The sequence below is a fragment of the Pagrus major genome, chromosome 6 (genome assembly GCF_040436345.1).
Source record: "Pagrus major chromosome 6, Pma_NU_1.0".
In the NCBI taxonomy this organism is placed as follows: domain Eukaryota; kingdom Metazoa; phylum Chordata; class Actinopteri; order Spariformes; family Sparidae; genus Pagrus; species Pagrus major.
The window spans coordinates 20,143,896-20,171,452 of NC_133220.1; the positions used below are offsets into that span (position 1 = coordinate 20,143,896).

General features: G+C 39.8%; 2 protein-coding genes across 2 annotated transcripts in view; both read right to left on the reverse strand.

Moving 5' to 3' along the window:
* tex264a (testis expressed 264, ER-phagy receptor a) overlaps positions 1-8,863 on the reverse strand; it is a 75,627-nt gene extending 66,764 nt beyond the window's left edge. The window contains exon 1 of the mRNA XM_073468607.1: positions 8,389-8,863. Coding sequence (XP_073324708.1) covers positions 8,389-8,646 — 258 coding nt within the window. The 5' untranslated portion in view covers positions 8,647-8,863. The remainder of the gene's footprint in view (positions 1-8,388) is intronic.
* Positions 8,864-12,072: 3,209 nt separating this feature from the next.
* Positions 12,073-27,326, reverse strand: fancd2 (FA complementation group D2). The gene is made up of 44 exons (XM_073468458.1): positions 27,279-27,326; positions 26,966-27,023; positions 26,036-26,170; positions 25,869-25,936; positions 25,678-25,784; positions 25,484-25,544; positions 25,318-25,370; positions 25,134-25,212; positions 24,854-24,978; positions 24,667-24,754; positions 24,463-24,567; positions 24,247-24,347; positions 23,997-24,108; positions 23,828-23,863; positions 23,089-23,235; positions 22,844-22,978; positions 22,632-22,763; positions 22,344-22,451; positions 22,137-22,246; positions 21,992-22,049; positions 21,522-21,641; positions 21,298-21,371; positions 21,061-21,201; positions 20,831-20,931; positions 20,608-20,723; positions 20,006-20,114; positions 19,816-19,914; positions 19,637-19,731; positions 19,404-19,559; positions 19,046-19,162; positions 18,689-18,817; positions 18,243-18,361; positions 18,021-18,131; positions 17,593-17,723; positions 17,398-17,497; positions 15,747-15,869; positions 15,530-15,623; positions 15,282-15,353; positions 15,047-15,085; positions 14,882-14,956; positions 14,111-14,185; positions 13,747-13,893; positions 13,571-13,666; positions 12,073-12,512 (listed from the first exon to the last, which is right to left on the reverse strand). Exons 2-44 carry the CDS (start codon positions 27,021-27,023, stop codon positions 12,417-12,419), a joined length of 4,353 nt encoding a protein of 1,450 aa, XP_073324559.1. The 5' UTR covers positions 27,279-27,326; the 3' UTR covers positions 12,073-12,416.
* Positions 27,327-27,557: the final 231 nt, after the last annotated feature.

A 27,557-nucleotide genomic window follows, 5' to 3' on the forward strand; every position in this document is an offset into this window, starting at 1 on the left:
GAGTGGGAAGAGATGCTCTGATCCATAATCAATATCGGCTACATTACTGTACTGACATACTACAGCTGGCATGTCTGACATGATAGCTTTCAGGGACAGCACAGACTTATATTAGAGTTATTTTGAAAAGGGGAAATAATTGGATGTTGATGTATTTAACTACTGAACATCTTTACTGTGAAGACACCTCCTGCCTCAAACCACTTTGCTCTGCTCTGTGACACGTACTCTGCTGCAGTGCTGAGAATAGTGTGGCCAAAGACGACCCACTTTTCCCATCATGCAATGTGCAGAGTAGTTTGTCAAGTTTGTTGTTTATGTTCCAAAATGCAAATATTACTTTTTGTTAGTGTCATCCTGGCTGATATCTGTTATTGTCACTCCTACCATTGGTGAGGTGGGTGGTTACATTTATTGAAACCATCTTAAAATAAGAACCTTGTACTCATCTCCCCTACATTGAGTGTCATGAAAAAGTTGGCACTGTAAAAGCTACTTCTTGCAGTTGCAGCACCAGTTAGGGTAAAAAAAAATCCAGTGCTATAACAGCAAGCTTTGGTGGATAAACACTACATTGTAATAGTTTGTTGGCCGATTAATCAATGCTAAACTGCTATCCATGCAAGTACACAGGAAGAACATTTACTGGCAGATTACCTACGTAGAAGATATTTAATCAGATTTAGATGACAGTAAATTTTATGAAATAACATAATTACGCTGCTATTTAAAAGATAGCCACATTCAAAGTTTAGACTTTAAATGTATTAATGCAGTATTTCTTAATCTTATTACCTTTTAAAAATGTTTTCAAATAAAGAACATTTTTAATTCTATTAAAATTACAAAGAATCAGAATACAGTGGAAAGCTGTAAATCATATTTAAATTATGTACAGTATTTTGCTGTAATTTTACAGGGACTGTTGCCTCCGGACATGTTATCGTTTTTTTATAGTGTGGGTTTGCAGTATCTCACTCACTATAGAGACGTACATAAACATTAATGGGATGCTTTTACTATAGGGAGAGCCAGCATGTCCACAATCTTGCATAATATTGACTTGTAGACCTGTGGGACCAGACTTCAGAGCATCAGCGTATTTATTTCTCATTTTATATCCACCTTTAAAAGCGGCAACTCCTTGCCAGAAGCCCCCCTTTCATGTTGTTGCTGTCGACCGACAGACAAGCAGCAGTAAAATGCTAATAAATTTGACTGGGAGTGCGCCGATGCTCGCTGCTCTGATCTGAAATTCCGATTGATGAATTGGAGCACTGCAAGACTCTCAAGGTGAGTCAGACTCCTACCAATTTAGACCCCTCTTCCAAGGCAGTCCCACAGCTCGCCTCATCTCTCACTGCTGCTCCCATATACGTCTACACATGACATTTCATTTTCTCCTGCTTGTCATGGGAAGCCATGAATGGGTTCGCTTCAGAAGCTTAAACAAAGTGGGGAATTCAGTGGATCAGAGTGATGAACCAAACAGCAGCACTAGTTTAGCCTCATTACGAACACAACATGTTATCAGGGTCAAAGTGCTACCAAGTATGGACGGACGTTGATCGAATCTACTGCAGAGTAGAGCTGCATCGATTAGTTGACGAGTCGATTGAAAGAAAATTGTCAATTATTCTGATCATGAATTAATTGTTTCAGTCATTTTCCAAGCAAACGTCAAAACATTTTCTGGTCCAGCTTCTTGACTGTTAGGATTTTCTGCTTTTCTTTGTCATTTATGAGTCTTTGGGTTTTGGACTGTCGGCTGGACAGAAGAAGCAGTTTTGTTGTTTTTTTTACATATTTCATAGACTAAACGATTAAACAGTAATCGTTAAAATAATCTTTAGTTGCAGCCCCACTGTACTGTATACGGCATAATGGCTAAATAAATTGTCTATCCATAATTTTTTACGAGCTACTAATTCCACTGAGACAATAAACTGGCATTTATCTTTGAGTTTCTTACTCTCTGGTAGTTATTTCCTGACATACACACCGGCCTCTGAGTATTCACTGCTGCCCACTCTTATTAATGACTTTTGCTCTGGAGATTCCTCGCAGACAGGCAGCCTGCAGGTGGATTTTTTTTTTTTTTTTTCTTCTTGCCATTCTCCAACACAACAGAGACCTAGAGCCAAGGAATCCAATGATTTAGTTTGTACTTTATCCAGTCTGGGATTTGTTCAGTACTCGTGTCAAAGCTCCATTACAGCAGAGCCTGAGGCAACTCTGCCTTGAGTTGTTTTGTTGAGTTTTAAGTGTAACCTCCAATGCTGTGGGTCACCGTCCAGCTGAGTTGACCCCTGTGAGGCAAACTGCTAAACTGTTCAATCCCTCCGGCCTTTCAGATAATAAGTGATGGCAATTATGAGCGTACATGCAAACACAGGCATGCATGAGTGGACGTACACAAGCTAGAGGCATCAAGAAGAGCAGCTTGATTTAGTGCTAATTGGTGTTGCCTGGGGTGTCTCAGCTGAGTGAGGTGAGGATGTCAGCCAGCCACCTTTACCAGCGCAGACCAGTGAAATCAAACGGTCCATAAAGAGCTGCGTGACTTGATATACAACAGTAGATATGTCACTATAACAGAAGCCTGCTCATTCCATATTCAGTGATTAATTTGATCCGTCGGTGTAGTTGGTTTTGAAGGACACACAGACCTGCTGGTTTGCATCGCAGTCATTAAATAAAGACTATATTACAACTTGGATGCGGGGTGAATGCAAATGACTGCAATTTGTTTTAAAAAAAAACAGCTCTACTCTGAATCCAGGAATGAAAAGCACTGGTGTAGTGTCACAGTGACCAATTACCACACAGCCAGTTGAGTAGGTTTGAAATGTATTCTAATATAATGAAATTCAATTTTGACTGAATGAATTATAAGAGGCTGACTCGCACTGCTTATGCCATGGTGATAAATTAAGTATGAAGATCAACGTGTGCCCACCTCTAAGAAAACTCAATTTCAATGCTAAGACTGCCATCTAGTGGCTGCAGTGTGCAGTAAGCAAACAGGCTGACAACATCCAGTGTATGGTTTACAGCTTTAATACTGAGTGTACTCATTAATTAACAATATTATCTGATTTAATACTCTAATGCAATACATTTAGATGTTCTCAAAAACTTCAGAACCGTTTTAGTGGTATATGAGTCCTTCTGTGTTAGTGCAAGTGTTAGAAAACTGAATGGAAACCGCGTGAAGGGGATTCTGGCTGTGACTGCATCGATGAGAACTGTTGTGGACAACATGCAAGCGAGAAAGCATCAATTAATCATTCATTTTCAATAAATTCAGCTCTGCTAGAATGACATTGGATGCAGAAAAATACATCAACACATTTCAAAAAAACTCAAATATTGATTTGTCAGTGTTGATTTTTCCTCAAAGGACTCCTGACAGGAATAACAGGATTTTTTTTTTTTCATTCTGGACTGGGGATTTGACTGGTCGGTATCAATATTACACACATTACTGAACACTTTTGATGAGTGCATGGTAGCAGAGTGAAAAGAGCAGGCTGCTGCTTACACTGGATGAAGTGGCCACCACAAATATTGAGGTCAAGTCTAAACATAGCAAGTTGCAAAATCCACTGTAAATTAGTCAAATAACTCAGAGTTGACCTTCTAAACCTTTTTAAACATCTCAGTTAGAATGGTGTGCCCATATTTATTCTTTAATTACTGCATTTTACACATAAAAACAAATATTATTATTAAGTACAAATTCCATCTTCCAAAGATTAGCCGTATGGCATCTCTCCCATTTTCAGTTTACTTACAACCCCGATTACAAAAACGTTGGGACACTGTGTAACTAGTAATCAAACTAACTCTGTTTAGTGACGACGGCTCCTGAGCTCGTAAAGTTATATTCTTTATACCACGAGTGCCCAAACTTTTGCTCTGGGAGGGCCAAAACTGAAACTTAATGACAGGGTCCGAGCCAAAGACATCTATTTAATTGAATTGTTGAGATGCAAAATGGCACTATGATCCCAGCTGACTCGATCCTGCATGTTTAAAGTGCACATTTTGCTCACAAAAAAACAGCATAAACAGTTATTTTTATCATAGTTATTTAAATGTTCAATATGTACGAATTTGCCTTTCGCAATTCATACTGAGAGCAGGGGGGGGGGGCAGCATATCACCAGAGGGAGCACTTAATGCCGCTAACTGTAGCTGCCTTTAGCTAGTTAGCTCAGGTAGCTGTGCAGCTAGAGGTCCAGACTGTGTGCACCCGGAGTTAGCATGCTAACTTCAGTAGACGTCACTTCAACATAATACTGCACATTCAGTTGATAATTCTAGTTAATTTTTGAATGTTTTCAACTAAAATGCTCACATGTTGCACCAAATGTATTTATTTTTCCAGAGAAACATCTGGCAGGCCGAAGTGAAACTTATTGTGGGCCCAAGATGGCCCACGGGCCTCACTTTGGGCAGCCCTGCAGAATACAATCATTTTTTTCACAAGGTGGCAAACATTGCTACATCCTTGCTTGTGAACGACTGAGCCTTTCAAGGATGCCCCTTTCAAACGCATTCATGATACTATTACCTGTCACCAACCAACCTGTTCCCAACAGGTGTTTTCATATTTCCCAGTTTTCTGTTGCCCCTGTTCCAACGTGTTGCCCGCAACAAATTCAGAATAAGCACATATTTACCAAAATGGATTAAAATCATGAGGTAAAACATTAAACCTACTGTCTGGGTACTGTTTTTAATTGACTAAATGTCAAAAAGGATGAGCGAATTATCACATTCTATTTTACACAGCAACTCAACTTTTTTTGAATCATGGCTGTGTGTTGGTAGTGGTGAGTAAACAGACTCTTGGCTTTTGTAAACTAAGAGGGGCAACAAATGCTCAGGTCACAAAACAAACATTGAAAACAGATCAAACAGCTATGATTACAGCCCTTGGTAGCTTCGGTGATAGAGGGTAATTCAAGCATTTAAAGCTTACTGTATGCCATTATCACTCCACCATTGGCTTTAATTCAACTTAACAAGTAAAAATGTTTAACTATGAGGATGACTGCGCTCTTATTCTATTCTTCTATTGATTTCTACAAGGAAGTTGGAAGTCCATAAATCTTCAGCTCATAGACAAAATAGACAAAAGACGTCAGGACAGGGTCATCAATCCATGAGGAGACCTCTCTGTTCCCTGCCAAGACATCCGAACAATCCTACAATGGTCCCTCATGATCCACAAATTCTGACACCAGCAGAGAAGTTTTAAAAGCTCTTAAATGAGCCTATTGCCGTAACTTTCCACTGGTATGAGTCACAGTCAGTCAGGGTTTCCACTAAAAGCCTTTACTTAAAAAAGGACAGCGTGGTACAGAGAAACTGGCAGAGCTAAGCAGAAAGACAAATACAAAGTGCTGCCAGTGTGCCACATTCTTTCTTCCACAAAGGAGAAATTATGTTTTGGCTCAGCAGCTGGGCATGACTGAACGCTGCATGTCACAGTAGGAAAGAGCAAGTTATCATATGCTTTGGTTTTTATGAACTGTGGAACATTCTCCCCTTTGATCTTACAACAGCTAAATCCTTTTAAAAAGTAGTTAAGACCTATCTTTTAAGTCTGGCTTTTGTTTTGGGTTCACTTCACTGGTATCCGTGTTAATGTTTTATTGTATTGCTGTCAAACTATTTTTGTTTGTTTATTTGTTTGTTTGTTTTTCTTATTGCCATTTTTGCTGTTTATACCTATTTTTATTGTTTATTTTCATCTGATCTTGCTTTGTTAGCTCTGTAAGAGCTGAGTGCAGAGCCAGACCTTCTGGAGGAACACCTAGAGTCACGTCGGATTATGCTCTGATCTGAAGACATTTAGCGACAGAAAGAGAGCTCAGTGATTATTTAATCATTTTGGGGATGACAAAGAGGATTCATCTTCACTCCCGTTTATCAATCTAACTACAGCAGTGATCAGCAAAGTGTTTGGTGGGTGTTTATGTCCTGTAAAGTTTACTTTACTTCATGAACGTAACATTACAGAGAGGAGGGGGGCACTTACCAAGTGTCTGGTAAGTGCTGAGTTCAGTGGCAAGCCCCTAAATTCAAACTCATACATACCCTCGGTGAGTGCCATTGCTTGCTATTTTGTGGCTAATGTACAGTAAAGTAATTTGGTTGTTTGGAGCAAATGAACACTTGCACAAGTAAAGTGAATAAATGCAAATGGTCTTGTGGTGACAAGCGACCAAATGAAACGCACTGTGACCTTGAGTAAAGCTGTGGATTTCTATGGGTTTGAACATTGTTGGAAACATTTGGGACAAACTTAATAAAAAGGTCTAGTTTGGTTTTAGGCATTTTGATGCAGACTTCTCATGCGTTGCATCGTGAAGTTTCAGAAACCATAAAACACTTGTTTTCTAATCTTTATGTATCAAGTTTCTCGCTTTATGTATGTCTTGTACAGCATTTTGTTGATATTGTGATGTGACAGAAAGAAAGATGGACAAACAGAAAGACAGACAGACAGACAGACAGACAGACAGACAGAAAGAAAGAAAGAAAGAAAGAAAGAAATAAAGAAAGAAAGAAAGAAAGAAAGAAAACAAAATAGTATTAACTAGGCTGTGCAACTTTTGGCTGATCTGCCCAAAGCCTCTATTTTGCCATATTGTTTGTCAGATGGCTTAACTCACCCAACCATAAAAAACACTCAGCACTGAAATGTCAGCAGATCTAACACAATATAAGCTAATCAAAGAGCAAACCATGCTGCACGGTTAAATTTGTTGTTAAGTCATGGAATGAGCCATGAATAGGCCTTAGTCTGCCTTTGAGAGATGTTATCATACTGCACACCATATGTGTGTGTGTGTACTCTTCCTCTATCAGCTGGGAACTCGATAAACATTCTCGTCTAACAAGCAGCTGTTGTGCAGACATCTCTTGTTGACTAAAAACACAACTCGTGATGAACAGCGGAATGAAACCACAGATCCCATCAGAGAGAAAGACCTATTTATACAAAATTTGGTTTTGGGTGAGGATCAGGATGATGAAAGGGGACTCGTTGCTTCTAACAGTTGGATTGTGACTGTAATTTCATAACCATTTAAACTAAATCATAAAGTGTACTTTTACAGACATCTAGCAGCTCTCTTTAGACACACGTGAAGAGGCTGAGTTTGCCTCTCTTCTAGCTTGAGTCTGGTTACCATCTTTGAGTCAGAGGCAGACAAATGCTGAACCACCCTGGAACCACAGACGAGAGGGGAAAAAAGTATCAACAGTGCAACGTGGCATTGAACAGCTGACTGGTTTCATCATTCAGGCTCCGTTCCTTCAAAAGGCTGCTTGTACATTTAACCCCTTAAGCCATGCATGCTCAATTATACCAAATTACTTAGTTAGACAGTGCATTACACGTGTTATATATCCAAGACTGTTGCTAAGTACACAATCACTATAAAAACTCACTTAGATTGTAAAACAAAACAATAATTTAGAGCCAAATGACTAGTGTGAGGACAGAAAATTAATCAGCAATAATTTTGAGAGTTGTCATTTTCGAGTTTAAAAGTGCAATATATAAGAATTGACCACTTGTTGAAGCAAGGTCACTCCAAACAAATAGGGGGCAGCATATTGCCAGATTAACCAGTAACTGCTGCTAACTGCTAGCTGTTGCTGCTGTTGGCTACCTAGCTCATTTAGCCGTGCGTCTAGCGGTTGAGACAGCCAGCAGTCCTGACTGGGAGCTCGGAGTGGTTTTTAAGATAAAGGACAGGCCGAGGCTAGCTGGTTCACGTGCTATCTATGTATCTGCAACACAATACATAGATGTCCCGTTGTTGAATGTTTTAGGTAATTGTTAAATATTTTAAACCAAAATTCTTATATATGGCACCTTTAAAGCAATAATGCAAAACATCTGCTGGTTTTAGCTTCTCAAATGTTAGCTTTTCTTTGTCATATACAACAGTATGACATATATTGTTGGATTGGACTGGATAAAAAAAGCAGTGCTGATCACTTGGAAACCTGTAATGGAAATCTTCTAATGAAAATCTCAATTTTATGATATTTTATAGCCCTATTTGCATTATACTTTCATATCTCCATGGCCTTATGACATGACTGTTGCTAGGTACACCGCACACACAATCACACCTCATAAGATACTCACTGAAATGGGTTAAATCTAAGCTTTAAACATCAGCCCCTGTGTATGACCTTTATGACTGTGTTCAGGTTAAACAGAGCATATCTGTCTAACTGTAACATCTTATCAGGAAACAAAGTACACTGGGGTTCGTGGTTATGTCATGAGGTCAAGTGTAAACACAGACTCTGCTGTGTAATTAGACTAACAGGTGTTGAGCCCTGGAGTCTTACCTGCTTGGGGTCATCGTAGAAGACACCGATGGAGCTCAGCTTTGGCCCAATGCTGCAGCTCTCTGTGTAGGCTGCACCGCAGTCCTTGTATGATCCCTCTTTGAATTTATAAGCAATGGTAACATTTCTGACAGGAGGTGGCCCAGTCTTTATAATCACGTCAGACAGTAGTCCCGAGTACAGCAGGAAGCCCCCGATGGTCACCATCAAACTCACCAGGAGCACGACACAAAGGAGCAGCAGAATTAAATCAGACATTGTTTCCCAAAGCGGTGCAGCTACAGTCAATGCAATACTACCAAAAACCTGCCAAGCCTAAACGTCCTCCCTCCGGGTCACACACACCGAGACTGTGCTCCAGCAGATCCAAAAGACGCGTGTCTGTTCAAGAGAGGATGTTAAACGCGTCTTTCACAGTCGCAATAGCTGAAACGAAAGAGGAAACACTCGTTCAAGTTGACAGTAAGGACAGTTTGTTTATGGGTATTTCCCCAAACAGTTGAACATGCTTCCTGTATAGACCACTCTCGCCTTCAGAGGAGGGGGCGTCAGCGTATTTTCTTAAAGGAATTATTTAATTAAATATATTACAACGTCGAAATATTAACTTTACACGCAACACACAGTCATCAATAACTATTGCTCCTCTTGATCGATATAAATCTTAGTTAGTCACCATAGCATACGCGTTTATGGCAAAGACACCCCCCTTCCGTTCATCACGATGGTACAACCCAGGTGGCTGAGAAGAAAGATGATGTAGAGCTGGGACAAAATGAGGCGATTTCCTGTAGTTTCATCAGAATATTTTGTTTTTGTAGTTATTCCCGTGCTCCGAACATTATGTGAAGGGCTTATTTAGAGGATGTTGGTGCTGTCAGATAGTTTTCAGTTCTGTTTTTACCGCCTGGACAGTCAAACATTGAGGGTTTTGTTCAACCAAAGTCCTGCTGACGTCAAGTTCGTCAAACTATGGAAATTCATTGAGGACAAAATATGAAGCGTATCCAGGGGGTTTTAGTGTGTCAATACTAATTTGTAAGCCAAAACAAGTTTTGAGAACAAGCCATAGTGTTATTATAGTACGCCTGACTTACTTGCCTGACTTTAAAGCTGCATTACTGATAGTAAATCTTTGGCCCTATGGAGTAAACTAAAGAAAAGCAGATGGGTACACAGTTATTATATATATGTTGGAGCTCTGCAGTTATGGTCATAATTATATATCATGTGAAAGAAATATAGTGCAGACAATGTTAACTGTAAAGTGGAGAGTGATATCTAATGCAACTCTCTTCAACTACTTGTTAATTGGACTTTTTGGCTCACCACATTTTGGATAAGAATACTTCCACTGTGCAGTTCTTCTTGCAAACATTTTAGCACACAATCACTTACTTATGAGTCCATTATTCATGCTCCTATTAGCTGTGTTTTGCTTTCTGCCAACTCCTATCGGGTAGATGCCAGCAGCTCAGACTTCAGAATATATTAAATGCAAAACAAAAGGCGAAAGAAGCTAAACTGAGATAAGAGTAGAATCAAAGATACTGAAGGCTTACCCAAACACATTTGGACCCAAGCCAAGAACTTGAACAGGTGAAGTTGCAAGTAGGATTTTTTTTTTCTTTTAAGATGGAAGTAGACGTGAGTCAAAACCTTAACATTCCCAAGATAGGCCCTGTCTCTTAAGTGATGTCATTTACAGCATTGTTCATCAGCCTCTCAGTTTCTTTAAATAACGTAGGGTAGGCTATGTGTCAGGCTGGAGAAAATAATGATGGCACACACTTTTTAAACTGAGTGGCCTCCAAACCAGGATTCTGCACTCACTAACCTGTACATATTCAAGTGTTCCCGTACTGACTGATGACAGTTTAAATTGTTTTGGGCTCCCCCAGTAGTTTTGACAATAATAAACTGCTAAGTCAAACTTAAATGGAGGGGAATGGTGTTCTTCTACTGCTTGACCCCTAAAATACAACATACGAGATGCGTTCGAATATCGTAATGACCCTTCATTATGATATTCGAACGCATCTCTTATGAACACACATTAGAGAGCACCAAACCTTTCTGTGGTAAAAATATACACTCAAACTGAATTAAGTTGCTTTGTTTTGAAGATGAACAGCAGAGACAGGTTTGAGTCATGAGGTCATCTAGAGACGAAACTGGAAAAACCTACTTACTCACTGGGTTATTTGGCCCTGCAGAGTTCCTGTATAGGGAGACAATGATGTAGAAATGTTGACTCTAGTGTCCAAAATAGCTCAGAGGAGAATATGTAAATGCTGTTTTATGTTGGAATTTTCCTTCAGCACCCAACATCCAAGTAACTCCCCTACTGTCCTTGGAGACCTCAAGGGGACAGACTTGGCTAAGTGGCCAAGCCTGTTGCCAGTTTGATTTATTGGGATTTAGGATTATGAAAGCTGAATATTCCAAAAGGGTTGTTAATTTATTTTATATTTTTCATGAACAATGTATTTTGTATATATTGCTGCCTTATGTTGTCATGTGTCACATGGTGTTATTGTTATTGCTACGAGGATAAACCGCTCTCATCAACCATTGTTTATGTCAATGAGAAAATAAATTGAACGAGATGTTGCTGCCTCCTGAAATGGAAAGATTTCAGCTGAGACTGAAAACAATTTAAAAGGCACAATTATGTTGGGATGAAAAAACAAACTTCAGGCACTCATGCGTGGAGCAGGAACAAGAATACTTGAATTAGATTAAAAAGCCTTTATTCAAAAACATGGCTACTTACAGAACAATAAATCACAGACCGGTTTTGACCTTCTTCATCAGGGTACAAAATGGTGGACAAAGATCAAGCAAACATTTTATAAACTCAGCTAGGGGTGTGACCCAATCTTAATTGAGTAAACAGTTATGTTGTGTGGTGTTGTGCTCAATAAAAGTTAAACACTGAGCCTTTAAAATGCCACATATAGACTCCAAAGCCATTTATAACATAACGCATTGTCAATATGAGCCCTTTCATTGCCCTGCAGGATCCAGTCCAATCCTCTAAAGCCCAATACATTATTTAACAGAGGTGAGATGCATCCAAACTACAAATAGGAATTCTCTTCAAACTACTGCAGATGACTACATGACTAAAGCAATGACTGACAGACTTGTGCCTGTATGTTCCTTAGAAAAGTGATTAAATCATCTCTCACATCCTGTTTTAACATGTTCACAAATGAGTCTCCAGGACTTCAGAGTATCAAAGAGATGTCTTGCCTTCATTTAAAGCTCATGTTAATCATTGTTGTCCTTCTTTATGGGATTTTCCAGGAACAAAGATCTCAGTGTTAAGTGTGTGTACTGTGGAGTTCTTTTCCCAAGCTTCAGTAGTTTTTGCTTGTTGAAAAAATACCATCATTTTATCTTATTGTAAATGTGTGGTCTTGAAAAATGGGAGAAAAGGACAAGCTGTTAAAAAGATCAGTTTGTCACAAGACCTGGGATACATAAAGGCCTCTAAATTAAAATAATATTTTTATCATTTTTAATTGTTTCAGTATCAAAAGTAGCAATGTGTATTTGTTATAGTATCTAAAAAGTGATCTTATAAAGGGATTATTTAAAACATTTTTAATAATGAAATGAGAAATCAGACCAAAACAATTTCTTCACAATCTATATTTTATTTTGTTGGCAAACAAATGGAATCAAACATACAAACCACACATTTTTTTTTCAGAAACATACTGTGAAAACACCTAATTATTAGGCATGTTTAATCTTAAAACAGTAAAGAGAAAACCTGTGTGAGTACATAAACGCATCCCATGAATTTTTTAATGTGCTAACAGTGTAACTGCCAAAAGAATACAAGAACTGTGATTATTTATTTGTATTATTGATCCTTTAACCTGCACATGAGTAGCAGTAGTCAATACATGTAGAAAGTGTTCATGTAAAAAGACACTAAAACTCTTCTGGCATTTGAAACGTCAAAAAGTGATCCACAAAATGTTTAAAATCAAAACCAACAGTTTATTGTTCTGTTAGTCGGAGTCGATGGAGTCTTCTGTAATATCTCCTTGATCCACATCGTCCTTTCCATTGACCTTCTTACTTTCCTCAGAGTCACTCTCCTGGACCTGATGGAAAGCACAAGGAAAATATTTGGCTAACATGCGAAATTAAAAAGATGAACCCTCTTGCACAAAAAAACTTTAGGAAGAAATCCCACAACTAAATCAAACATTTTCCCTGTTAACTGTGCCAGCCACTAATCATTAGCGTGCTGGAACGCTCTACCGGTTATCTTATCAGCCCATTGCCCTCTACGGTCTCAACTACCTGTTAACTGACCTGGATGGCTTGAACTTCACAAAGCAATGGCCCACTCAGCAGAAGTAGAAGCACAGTGCTTATGTAACTGACTGAATTACAACTGAGGGCTGCTTATCCCTTCACATAAAACCTGTGTTTTGGTCCACACTCCTGCTAATCTTTTCAGACACATTACTCTACCCGATTCTCTCATGTATTTATTTACACATTTTGCTCAGTTTTATGAAAAAGACTTGATTCAGTTAATTATGAACACTACCTGACTTTGTTGTATGCCACAAAATCTTAAAAATTCACCCAGGTTATTGCTTTGAAACACACCACAGTTTACAGTAATTATAGAATAAAGTACATAGTATTGTATCAAATACCTGCTGGATTCTGTAGTTTTCAGACTATTTTTAGTTTCTTATGTCAACTAATTCTTGGTTAGATCACTGCTAAATGTCTCAAAACATTACAGAATCAAATCTTTTTATTTCCCATGTCAAAATTCATCTGTACAAATAATAACATACTGTCATGCATGATAAATGCTAGCGGTGGGGGAGTCGAGTCACGAGAACAGAGGTCTGTTGACTTCTAATGTAGCCTATTCTGATTTTGTGTCAATCATAGATCATGTCATACAGTATTTCATACATTATGACATAATGATTAACCTATAATTGATTGTTAAGGCAGCCAACTATCAATTAAAGAAATTGCTTAAAATTTGCATCTCTGGTTAAGACTTAAGACTTGCTTATGACTTATTACCACCTCTGAAACAAAGAATAAAATTCCTAAACTGGAACAAATCTGATATTTCTGTATCAGATGTAAACATAATGCCTTCTAAGAATCCTGGAAATGCAGGTACCTCATCGCCGGACTCTTCCTGATGCAGCGGTGAACGGTGCTCCTCATCATCATCGTCATCACTTTCTTGGGACCTCTGAGAAAGAATCTCTTCACCCTGAAGCATACAGTGTTCCTTTGAGTAAATGACTCAAATGGACAGAGACACAAACTTTTTAAAGTTCAGTACTGTTTTACCTTCAGGTTGCGGTTCTTCAGGTTTCCAATCCAAAAGGCCTCCTGACAGTTGTGGAGTGTCAACATGGCCTTCACTCTGTAAACAAACAGCTCCAGGCTCTTCTTCAAGGCTGGTACGTGGTTGGTCAGGCTTGTATCCTGACTAGTCTGAGCACCAACACATTATGACATAATCAATTATTTAGAGAGCACCTGAGGATTAACATATACATTGCCCAGGCTTGGACTGTCTTTTCTCTGATTTAACAGGAATATTTTGTAATCCCCAATTGGTAGATTTGGCATCAGCGCATGCAGAAAGATGCACTGTATCCAATAAAAGATATATGATGAATGAACTAGAAACTGATTGATCTGTGGATACCTTAGAGTGTCCACACATGTGATGGAGCTGGCGGGTGCTGAGCTGGAAGGTTTTCAGCAGGCTCTGGACATCCTCCTTAAAAAAAGGCACAGCATCACACACAGTCATCTCACTGGCACCACCTTATTTTGCATGTTTTTACACAACACATATTGTTTTTCTGTTCTTAGTGCCAACCCATTTTTGAATGATTTAGGAAAGCAGAAGCTGAAAACATGCATTTATATATAAAGCAAGTTAGGAATCAATCCTCAACTATTAGCGGCACAAAGTCAACTAAATGTTAGTATAATTATTAATACTGGCTTTTGTTTATATTTAATTCGGAACATGGGGCTAATTCCCTTTAGTAAAGTGTATTGTGGTGGTGTGGTGTTTGCAAAAATAACATCAAGTTGAACCATTTAACACCACTGTCTAGATCTCCAAGGCCATACTTACACTGGAACTGCAACAATTAGTCAATGAATCAATTAGTTGCTCAAAAGAAAATTAATTGCCAACTGTTCTGGATAATTCATCATTTCAGGCATTTTTCAAGCAAAAATGTCCAACATTTGCCGGTTACAGTGTCTTACATGCAAAGATTTGCTGCTTTTTTGTCATTTATAAAAGAAAAGAAAAATCTTTGGGTTTTGGACTTCGGGACAAACAGTTTTCACATTTTTTAAGCATTTTATAGACTAAACAATCGTAAAAATAATTGTTAGATGCAGCCTGAAAATGTAATATTTAGCTTAATATGACATTCACTGGATGTATTAGGTGTACCTTGTGCCTTTTGAAGCTGTTGTCCAGAAGTGGCATCCCCAACTTCAGGAAAGATTCCAGGAAAAGGCGACCGTACTACCAATAACAACATTAATTTGAGTTAATACAAAGTGACAGCAGCTTCACCTGAATGTGAAATCTTTTTCAGCATCACAGCTAGCTCACCTTTAGGCACACATTGAGCACCAGCCTTGAATCAAACACCTGTAATAAGAGATGAGTGGACAAATAGGTGAGCAGATGAACCTAACTGATGAATTATAACAAAGATTAGATGGGATACAAGTGATGGCATGTTGATGTTACCCAAAAATCATGAAATACCACATCATAGAGAGTCAGAGATGAGGACAAATGTCAAACTCAGCACATTCACAGCCAGGAAGTTGTACTAACTGACCTTAACAAGGTTGAGCAGGATATGAAAATCTCTGACCGCCAGGTTCCATGTCAGCAGCTTCTCACTCAGAGTCTGGAAGGAGGACATGGGTCACAAGTTTTTAAAATAAAAAATAAAAAACCCAGTTATTTGAATCTTGAGGACAAAGTAACCATTTACTGTGCATCATACTGCACAGTCAAACATGCACTAAAGTCTAATTCACAGGAAGTGTTTTGGGGCTCTCTGTGCGACACCTGGTGGCTGACCTCAGAGTTGTCACAGATTTTGACAGCAGGAATCTTCCTTGCAGCCTTTTCCAGCTCTGCCATCAACACTTTATAGAACACCAGGAATGTCTGCCTGAGGGGAAAGAAAAGGTAATGGAACAATAATAAAACAAAAAACATACTTTTGTAAAATCATTGTTCCATTTAGAAGACTAAGACAACTAAGCATGAAGGACTGATGGTGATGAGGATCTACCTGTTGAGAGTAGGCCAAGATGAAGAGCTCTCATCTTTCGATGCGTTGACGAGCTCAGGGATTCCCTCTTGAGCTATTTCCTCCACAGCCTTAAGAACATCATCAACATGTTCCATGTAGATGCTGCAAAAAAAAGGACAAATGGTTCATACATAAACATTTTAGTTGCTTGTTCATAATTATAACAACACAATATGTGATAATAAATGGTGTTAAGTGGCTCTATACGCATGACTACATCCCTAGGTGCTTTGGAACAGGCATTGTGTCAACCATGTGTGGCTGGAGAAAATGAAAAATAAAAAAGTATAACACAATGAGTTGCAGTCAGTGTTGTGTAATTGTGAGAAACGGTGAACAAAATACAGACTTGATTCATTCTGTGAGTGAATGCAAATACACTAAAACTACTTATGTGGTGTTGTGGCTGGCCAGAAAGCCTTCCTGGAGATAATGCTTGTTTGTTTGCTTCTACAGCACTGCAGACATTTATTAAGGAGTGACAGGTAATTTCCTTAAGCAGTCTGCATTGCAAACAACATCACATACACAAACCACACCATAGACACATAAAAACATGAATGCTTTTTTAAAGGTTTTTCAGAGATGAGGTCCTTTTTTATGCACAAATTTAAATCCTTTAATACATTATAAATTATTAATTATCACACAAACTAGAGCCCGACCACTACTGGAAATGTTTAAGAACAACAACACACATATTTAAGACCTTTTTTTCTTAACTGATACCACTGTGTGATAAGTGATAAATGTACAGTATCAGACAGGCTCTATACATGCATCTTGGTCCCTTTCCATCGATTCTACATGCAAATTTGTTTGTCTCCTGTACAAGATGGCCATTTATAACCAAGGTTCCCACACTTTCCTAAACATCAATTTTCAAGAACCTTCCAACGACTTAACAGGCCCGGTTCCCTGAAATTTGTTTTGCTGTGTTGGATCATTTTATTTTATTAAATAAAACCACCCAGTTTGAGTTTGAGATGCAAATTAAAGTCAATTGCTGTTACAACACTGACCATTTTTATAATGAGAAATACGAGGCTTTACAGAAGCTCACAAACAATAATAACAAAGAGAGGCATGGTAGTACTGTGTTAGCGGCTGATCACACCAAGACTCGTTGCTAGATATGCATCACCAGCAAAACCATGTTTGCATGGTACAGCACCTGGTGTGTGCTCCTCTCTTGTGCTGCATGTTATGTTTTTTAGTAGTTTTAGGAAGTTGAAATATTTTAAACTTTTCAACGCAAGGAGCAGAGTCACACTGCATTTTCCATTAATTACATATGATGGCTGGCTGCGCACACAGCCCCGCTCCATGCTGTTTTGTCCAAGGCGTTTTTGAAGCAGCCATGGCTGTAGCGATGAATGTTTGATTGGAACCGTAAAGTATTGGCAGAAAACGGCAGGAGACACACATGCAGACAGCTGAACACAGAATATTTACTATTGTAAAGATACAGAAAAATATCAAGACCATCAGTTTCTATTCTTGCACAAAATATATGTCTAAGTGTGTCCATTTTCAAAAACCTTCAATGGCTTGTTTTTTCCTCTCACACTCACAAATTTTCAAGGATTTTAAGGAGCTGTTGTAACATTGTTTTAGCATGCAGACACACCTTAAGACAGAGTGAAGGGTTTCATTGAATTTGCTCCCTCGTTCCTTCTCGCCGCTGGCTGTCACCCACTCTTGGCTCAGGAAACGTTTTGCGAGGGAAGCTAGAAAGAAAAATCAAAAAACCAGCCAATCAGCATCACAGTCGCATTTGAAAAGAAGCAAAGTTGATTTAAATGATTTAACATGTCAGACTGACCGGTCTGCTCTCTGTAGGCAGCAGGGTTCCCTCCTTTCTCTGACACGGTGGACAGAAGCTGGGAGAGACACAGGGCGGTGCTGAGACATGGCACTGTGCTACGGAAGTTCAGCAGGTACTCAAAGCTGTGTCTAAACAGAACAAAAACACACATGTGATTCTGTCAGCACAGAAAAAACACAGCAGAATTTTGGTATTAAGATTTCCTTGTAGCATATTTTGCAAATGTGCTTTGCTTCTTTGCTTGGCCCATGGATATTACATAATACATTTGATTCTATGACAAGGTCTGTTGTTTTGTAAAGAGAGGCTATTTATTTAGTTATGCAGAGAATTGTAACTTGAAGCTATACTTTGTAAGAAGAAAAAAAAAAAGAATATATATATTAGTGGTTACTCCTTTCTGGTTCTTAAACTCTATCACTCACTTTACAAGTTGTTCCAGGGTCAGTTCAGCACCTCCCTCTTTTAGTCGTCCAGCCAGAACTCCCAGAGCCTTCTTCAGTAAGCTCCGCTGTCCTGGCTGGCTGAATCCAGACCTGACAAATACACACATACACAGACACATACAGTGGACAAAACTCAAGAGGAGCCACAAACACTTCCAAAGGCAAACAACATCTTGTTTCAAGTTAAAAGATTTAACTCACCAGCTGAAGGTGGTGTTCAGGACCTGCAGGAGCAGCTGGTAGCCTGATGACATCAGCTCGTGCTCATGAACATCTGTGGCAGGTCCGTCCACAACGCCGTTGTTCTCAGACAGCAGTGTCTGGGGTAAAAAATCACAAATGTATAAAAAACACAGACCATTTTTTTTATTGACAAATTGGAAGAAAGAGACAATTTCACTCATAGCTGCAGAAGATCTCAGTTTCAATCCAGTTGTAGCGCGAAGAAAATAGGATGATCACAACTCAAACCTCAGACTGTGAACTTGTGCACTTGCAATGTTTCCACTTCAGCCATGCGTAAAACCTATTAAAGATATTTCAAGACTTTTCCGAATTTTCTGTTTCCACTCAGGTTTTTAATGCACAAACAAAAAATGTGCGTACAAACTGCTGAACGGAAACCCACCTACTGTTTGTGTCTTTACCTGAAAATGGTTGTGGCAGTTCTCCAGGTGTGAGCAGAGGGCCGGCAGTAGCTGGACACAGCAGGAAGCAATATCCTTGGTGCTCCTCTGTTGTAGATGGGAGAAGCCCACACTCTTATCAGTCCTTCCCTGCAGAGAAAACAGAAGATATTTCATTTAGTTTTGTCTCAATTAAATCTGCATATTACAGTTTAAGACACCTGTAACCCTTCATTTTATTTGGAAAAATCTAGAAAAGCAACATGAATATTACAATGACTGAATGACAATGACCTAAAATGTGTACAGTTTATTGTGACAGAATAACTTTTTTTCTGCCCCCCGTTTATCACTGTATGCCTCCACGTTTTTCTGTACCTTCAGGAAAGGGGCTCTCTTGGCAGGTGCGGCTGTAAGACTGAACTCCAGTTTGCGCTGCATATCTTCTAGCAGGAAAACCAGCTCAGCAGAACCCAGCAGAACCTCCTCTCGCACCTCATGGATGTAAAAATATTCGAGGAAAATATTTAACTTCCGTTGTAGTGATGTATGTGGTGCATAGATTTGTGTAGTAGCTTAAAACTGATCTGATTCACCCTCTGACACTGCTTGAAAGTCTTGATCTTATTTTTAAATAATTCAAAAATTACAAAATCATAACTGTTGTGAAGAAACATATAAAAGGCCTATTCTCTTTATATAAAACACAAAACTTCTCATTCCTTTTTCTTTTTACCTTGGTGTGGAGCTCAGAGTCCAGCAGTGAGCGGGACAGCAGGCCACACTGCAGCATACTGAGAACCTCTATGTCCAGCTCTCTGAAGAACGGTCTGTAGGACACCAGGCTGACACCCGGCCGGATCTCCTTTTCTTTCTCCTTCTCTGGCGCCTCCTTCAGGACGAGAGGAATCCCTTTTTTTAAGCTCAGTTACATTAATTATGAGATTAATGTGGGAAGTGAAGGTTTACCTGCAGACTTTTGTCTACTTCAGTTCCCTCCTCGAGTTGAGAGCTGCTCTCTGATGAATTCTTACCAGGGGCCTTCCTCTTCTTCCCTGTGCCGTCTAGAGAATATCATGTGAGTTAGTTTTCCTTTTCATTTGGGCTTATTAACGTGTAGTAAAATAGCTCTTTCTAGGCATGGTTACCTTTCTTTGCCTTATTCATCGGAGCAATAGAACTAAGGATAATCCCATCTGTGCTTTCACCATCAAAGTTGGCGACAGGTGGAACATAGCCAGGTGTTGCTGAAACACACATTAAAGAAAAAGCACGTTATTCTAAAATAGTCAGTAACATTGACACCACACGGTGTAACAGGGTGTATTGATGGATCACCTGCCAAAGCCTTCTCCAACAGCGTCTGAAGGTAGGTGATGTTCTGCAGACGAGTCATCACTTTCATCTTCATCTCAAGTTCTTTTTGTGTACAGAAGGCATTTATGACCTGACACAAAACAGGGGGAAGACGCAGCTTTAGTCACGTACCTATGATGTCGTATTAGGGCCGTTGTAGGTAAAATATAATAAATTATTGAGCTCAGATTGAATCACAAATTACTACAAAAAACTCTTTTTAATCAAGGAACAACATCCCTTAACTTTGCAAGGTTGGATCAACCTCATCACACCACAGATACCGGTATTATGCCTGCAGTGGATGACCTAATAATACTTTGCAATTGGATTTAGCAATGAAGAAATTCTCGTCATTTGCCCAAATCATCATATTTTCATGAGCATCCAGACTTTGAAAAGACATGCAGCCATGTTCCTGCTGTTGCATCTCCTCACTAACTTGTCAAGATTTTTCTTGGATTGTTACCCTCCTCCCCTCACCCCAGTATTTTTTATCTTTCCCCTGAAAGACCCTAATACGCAACTGTACATAACTCCTAACTTTGAGACATGAATTACATTTGACATGAATGTGCTGTTACCTCTCTGAACCAGTTGATGGTGTGAAACAGCAAAGAACAGAGAAACTCCCTCTCAGCTTTTGACAGGCTCTCCATTTTCTCCACTACGTCCATGTCCATTAGGATCAGAGGGCAGCCTGTGCTCCAGAAAATGAAAACACACATAAACACATTATTTTCTTACAGCCATTGAAATGAGAACAAACTGGTCTCAGCGGGAAAATTGTAACTTCCACGTCCTCACCCAGCAGGCCGTCGATCTCTTCGAGGTCTCCAGCGTGCTGCTTCTCCTCGCAGAGTCTCAGGAGGCGAAAAAATGGAGACAGACAGAGAGGAGACACTCGCCTGTCCCCAAAGAAACAAGTAAAACATCTCACTGATCACATGGATGTTTGTAAGACTAAAATTACCCATCTGAATGTACTGTAAGTGAAATACATCACTGACTAAACATATTGTCGTGGGGAGACTGACTTGTGTGACTTCTGCGTTTGACTCTGCTGCTCTCCTTTGTTCTGGATGTCTTCAGCCAGTAGAGGCAGCAGGTTGATGGCGATGCTTTCCTGCCTCTGGTCCTCCAGGTTGTACATTACACGGGTGGGAAAGGGCAAGGAGCTGAGGAACACAGGTGGAAGGGATTAATGACACTGTTTGAAGGACGGGAAGTATATTAAAAGTAGTAATTTCTTATTCCATCTGTCCAGCACTGACCCCGATATTTCTGGACCTAGATCCACCACAAAGTCAACCTGGAAGTCATCTACGACACTGTTTGCAATTGGTTCCTGTTGGTAGCAGGAAGATAACAGGACCAGCGTGCTTAATCATGCCTTAGTTGCATCTTACGAAGCCAGGTGCATGTCAATAATGATATCCGTGTTTAATTATACAAATTAAGAGATTAGAAGAATGGTAAATGTTTGTTTGAGACACACCTGCACCTGTGGGTCCAGGGTGGAGCTCTGGATCAGGTTGGCGAGTTCATCGTAGTACAGAGCCGCAGACTCAGGTGAGCTTTCACTGCTCGATTTCAACAGCTCCAACAGCGCTGTCACCTGCAACAGGCAATACACACATGCATGAGCATGTCTAGAGAGCAGAAACCTCCACAAAAACCAGCTTTCAGATAACAATAACGCTGTTTCTCTTAAAGTTTCTGGAATTTTATTTTGCTCTTTATTGCACAGGCAGGTTACAGTACAGGGTTAGTTACTAAGGAGCAAACTCGTAGCAACTAACTGTTATTTTCCTTATCGATTGATCTGCCGATTATTTTACCCATTAATTGATTGGAGTGATATTGAAATAAAAATAAAAAATATACATTGTAGTTTGTACTAGAACTAGAATATATCCTTGCAACATACACATTGTTCATTCTAATGTTTTAACAGTCATCATGTACCTGTCTGACTGTCTCCGGGGGTAACGACCCATTCTGCTTTGCCTCTTTTACTTTTACCCTGTGAGAGTAGACAGTGTGATCAAGACATAAAGTGGCAGAATGAACAAGAAAAACACTGCATGTCCCTGCGAGTTACAGCCCTTACCTCAAGGCCCCCATGCTGCCTACAATCATGACAGCACCGATGATGCCGATACGCTTGTACTTTGGCACAGTGCTGGAGAGCTGTTTGCGGATCACTATGTGCATGTCATCCTGAGGGGACAAACAGAACAGAAGATGGATGTCAGCTATTGAGATGATGACAAGAAGAGGCAGAATGAAAAGACTGAATTATCTTGTGAATGTGCACCTGGATGTGAGATCCCTGCTGCTGTTGCCCAAAGGCCAGTCTGCTCAGGAGGTGGAAGAGTCTGCGGATCTGCTGGGGTGTGAGATTGTCCATGTAGTCCAAGATTCCCTGTACAAAATATCCTGCTCTGTTAGAAACGCAACACAATGATGCAAAATCTTTGGAAGAACGCCATCAGGGACAGCTAGTTATAAACCATTGATCATACAGTACATTAATTGTGCTTGAATTTAATTTATTCTGTTTTTCAGTGAGCTACAATAACAGACATATGAATCACCTCCTTACCTTGACAAAAACAGCATACAGAGCCATTTCTGATGGCTTTTCTGTAACCAGGCCACAGAGCAGCTCCAGAGCCATGTCCACCTCCCCACCCACACCACTGCACACATGGGTCACCAAAGAGCCCACCACTTCCTAGAAAACATAATGCAGGACGGAATTAAAATGACTCAGACACATTGATTCAAAAACAAATGTTAAAAAATGAATCCTACCTGTTGGCAGTAAGAGTCAAAAGCAGTGAATGAGTGTCGGTACATGTGTCCAGCGAAAGGCACCACACAGGGGTCAGGGGAGCGCAGCAGAGTCTGAGCCAGAGCCAGGATGGAGGGGAAATACCCTCGCATCACCTGTGGTATCATCATTAATTAATACAACATGATATTCAAATAACGAATCACTATACATAGGTATAACAAAGTGCACTTTTTTTATCTTGTACATCTGCAGTCAGACCCACCTGAGAGTAGTCCCTGAAGGTCCTCTGGAGCAGAGTCTCCTGGATTAGTCCTGTCCTCACTTTCACCTTCAGCACCCTCTCTGCCCCCCGTCGGCTCTGGTTGGCATTGGTGGAGTGGAGGATGAACAGCACCAGCAGATCGATCACCTGAAGGACAGAGCAGACCTCATTTTAGGGAGACACATATGGATTCACATCTCCCACAGACACACACATACAGGATACATAAAAAATGTGAGTGAAACTTTGTGAAAGTTAGTGCACACGATGCAGAAAAGTCAATAATCAGAAATTTACAACCCAACAATTTGGACTGCCTGTAACAATTTTGTATGACCACGCTTGTAGGTTCCTTATGGCTGAGGATGGCTTAGAGATAATGGAAGTAAATTAATCTCTTTCTTTTAATTATAGATTATGAGCATTACTATCTTTAAAAAGTAGCAAATAGTCACACAGTGAGAAAAAATAAATCATGTATAGACATCAAAAATTCGATAATGGTATTGTAGTCACATCACAGCCCTGAGTCTCAATTGAATCAAATCGTGAGGTGCCAAGAGATTCCCCACCCTGAGTTGATATATGCTAATATCAGCTGGGTATAAAAATCCTGGTGGTCATTACATACATGTAATGATGATTCTTTACATCATCAATGACATCACGATGAAATAATGGTCTCTGTCAGCCCAGAACTTTACCAGAGGGTAACCTGAACTGAGGAGATGACTCTCACCTTATGGTCCTCCGGTTCATCCACAGATTCAATTGCCTGATAAAAAGAAAAACAACACAGTAAAAGTTCAACAGCCATACTAAAAACTGAGAAGACTGTTAGTCATTATAAATAAGAAATAGCAAATAGCAAATAAGCAAGAGGGATTATGAACTCGTGAATTTCCCACCTTGAGCCAAGCTTCAGATATCGTTTTCTGGAATCGCACTGCTGACTTTATGCCATCCAATATCAATGTAACGCTGTCCTGACTGCTGCCAGCTGCTGGTGTGGAAGTGGACCTGCTCCAAAATCAGACTTGTTAATTTAAATCTTCAGGAATGCAAAATATAGAACTTAACAGCCTCCTTCAAAACAGGTTCCTGACAAAATGTACTGATGTATAAGTTGTGAGTGAACTGGAAGCTGTGTTGTCTTACGCTGCTGATCCTTTGCTCTTAATGCGACTCTGGGAGGCCTGCAGCACAGGAGGGAGAACACAGTGCTCCAACTCCAGCTTTTTACGAAGACTACACACCACCTAGACACAAGAAAGACACAAAACACACTTCCTGATTTCAAATATAAGAACTATAACAACCAGAGCTCACTTACTATCTTATTTTTTTTAACACACAATCCTCTGGATCTCTGACCTCATATGCATCAGAAGCTGAGACAGAGTGCAGGATGAACTTCACCACCACAGGTAGGTCTTCCAGTTGCACAGCAGCCAAAGTGGCCATAACGGCTCCTCGAACCTGAGATAGAAGACGGACAGGCCTTTAATAATTCACAGAAAAATATGTGTTATAGTGTGTGTGTGTGTGTGTGTGTGTGTGTGTGTGTGTGTGTACTACCTCAGTCAGTAATGAAGAACTGATGTTCAGACTTGAGAGGGCATCCAGGATGGGGACTGTCAACTGAGTGTTCTCCTGCAGTAAAGAGCTACAGAGACAGAAACCGTGATGAAAATAATCAGCAACTCTGAAACCACACATGCAGTATAAGAACCACAGATGTGCAGTAGAGATTTACTGTACACACTTGAGCTCTCTGGCTATATCATTATGCTGGGAGTCTTCCAGTATCTCTGGCAGGCTGGTGATGATGTCACGCTGAACCTCCACTGGTGCCGCTGACACCAGCTCCATGAGCTTCGTTGCCAACTCCTGCAAACAACAAGGAATACATCGTCATCTTGAAACGAGTGATTGACTGATATGAGGAAGAAATACATGATTACAGGTTTAATAGAACACATCAGCAGAAATGAAACTTTAGTGGGCTGTGACGCAGCAAGACCTGTGATCACGGAAATTACTACCTTGCTGTCCACAACTCTGTCTAGCCATTTAAGTTGGTTGATAATTATGCGAGGAATACTGAGCCCCACATCTCCAGTGCTGTGAGAGACAGAAAGAGATGACATTTAGACGAATAAGACAACGTTTAAAAAAGTGTGTTGGATGATTAAAATGCAGTAAAGTGAACTCAAGTGAAATACTGACCCATCAAACATAAATTCTGGGAGTTTCTCGAGCAAGATGTTAATGACAACAGTCTGCAAGGAAGAGAAAAGTAGTAGTATTTGCACATTTCATAGCAGAAAGTTACAACTTGTATTTGCTTTTCTGTGTGACATCCTTTGCAGTTGTCCCTGGCAGAAAATGTTACCTGCAGCATCTCAATCCCCAAGAGCATACGGAGAAGGCTTTCCTGGAATGAGCTGGCACAACTGTAATACGGTGGAAAACATGTCAGTATGTCAAACTATACACGTCCCCTGCAATAAGCCTAGTCTCAGTTTTAGCTGTGCCCTCCATAATTTAAAATTGGAGGTAAGCATTCAGTGTTTTTATAACAGTTACCTCGAGTCTCCATCAGACAACCGTGGGACACATGGGAGGAGGCTGTTCCTAAACCGCTCAGGGTCCTCAATGTGAGACTCCAATCCAGTGGTAAATTCCTGCACAATCTAAACAATGAAATGACAATAATTAGATTTTACTGTCTCATACTAAATGTCTTCATTTTGTATAGAGATGGTGTGTATACTTACCCCTGGGTATCTGGGGCTCTTTTGTAGTTTTTGCTTGATCCTTTTTTGAAAAACCACTTGGTCAACAGCTGGAGGGGGAAAGATAAAGATCAGAAAAATCATAAATGGAAAAACTGATTTCATCTACAGGCCTGGTATGTTTTGAAGCGTATATTGAGCAGGTTTACCAATCTCATTGGATGTGCCATCTTGTTTCAAGGTCACACCTGCCTCTCGAAGAAAGACCCCAAAGACACTTTCATTTGTCTCTTCAGGAGCAGGTTCCTTTGGTTGGCGGCCAGTGCTGCGACTCTTCTTAGCCTCTATAAGGATAAGAGAATACATTTTTAATAAAACAGTATCTTGCAGAAAAAAAGTGGACTTCTCACAGAGATAATGTTTAAGATAAGGTGCCATCAGTTAATGTAAAGTTAACACAATTGCCAAGTATGTTGGTGTATTCATGTCAATTTGAAATTAAGCATGCAATGGTCCTGTCAGATGTCATACACATGTAATACTACTCTCAATGAGATACAGTTAAGGGTAGAGGTAGATCGATTATCTGCCCTGACCGATTATCGGGGCCAGTATTCAGCATTCGCTGATTATCGGTATCTGTGATTTTTCTGTCAGATTGCAGGTACAAGATCCTCTCACACAATGTCATGCCCACGACACTATCTGATTGGTAACACATCACAATTAATAGCCTATAAACACTGAATAATCTGAAACTGCAAAGTCACTAGTAACTAAATTAATCAAATGAATGCATCAATGGTTGTTCTATGTTTTGACACCAAGATGTTCAAGGCCAGACTGCAGCGAAGACACAGCCTCTGTACATGGGATGCACGCTGAATCAACTGAGTTATTGTGGCACCCAAGATTTTCATTTTTACTGCAAATAAATATTGATCCCAAATATTGGTTTCCTTCAGTCTTCAGTCTCCTTGACTTCTAATAATCTATACTAGTTAAACTAGTTAAGGGTACAGTGTGATGGGAATCTGGGTTATTTGGATATTTTGGCTAGTTGGAAACACATAGAAACGCTGTACTGGACCAAAGTTACAGGAACTGATGTGATGTTAACGTTACTTTATCAAACTTACTGGTGGCCGCAGTAGCTCCTTCTCCTTTACCCACAGATTGCCGCTTTTTGCGCATCATCTAATGAAATACAAAGGTCAGAAGGTCAAAAAAGCTAAACAAGGCTAGCATCCACAATAGTAAATGAGCTAGAGTATTTATGTGAACTTCCCTGCGGACCTGTACAGCAAAATACTTCCCTGTAGCTACGTTGTTAGCTACTTCAATAAATCAATAGCTATGACACACACATATCATACTTTAAGTTCGTAATGTTATATCGTCGTTATATTGCTGGTTGTCATTATCTGTAGGGATGATAAAAGTTAGACATACATTGAGAGACGATGCTAGGAGCTCAGACGGCGCAGTTACAAAACAAACTTCCGCGCCAATGTGCTCAGCGCGTCATCAACAGCAGTTAGGGATCATCTTCGTGTAGTTTAGCCACCAAGGGCTGAAAGCAACAATATATTCCCAATACATTTGATTAAAAAATCAAGTAAAGCAACTGCGCAGTATATATTTAGCTCCTTTAAGTTAATATCCTGACTGGAATCTTTGTAGTGCTGTTAAAATAGGTCCGTCGTTCAGCGTTACAACGATTACAACATC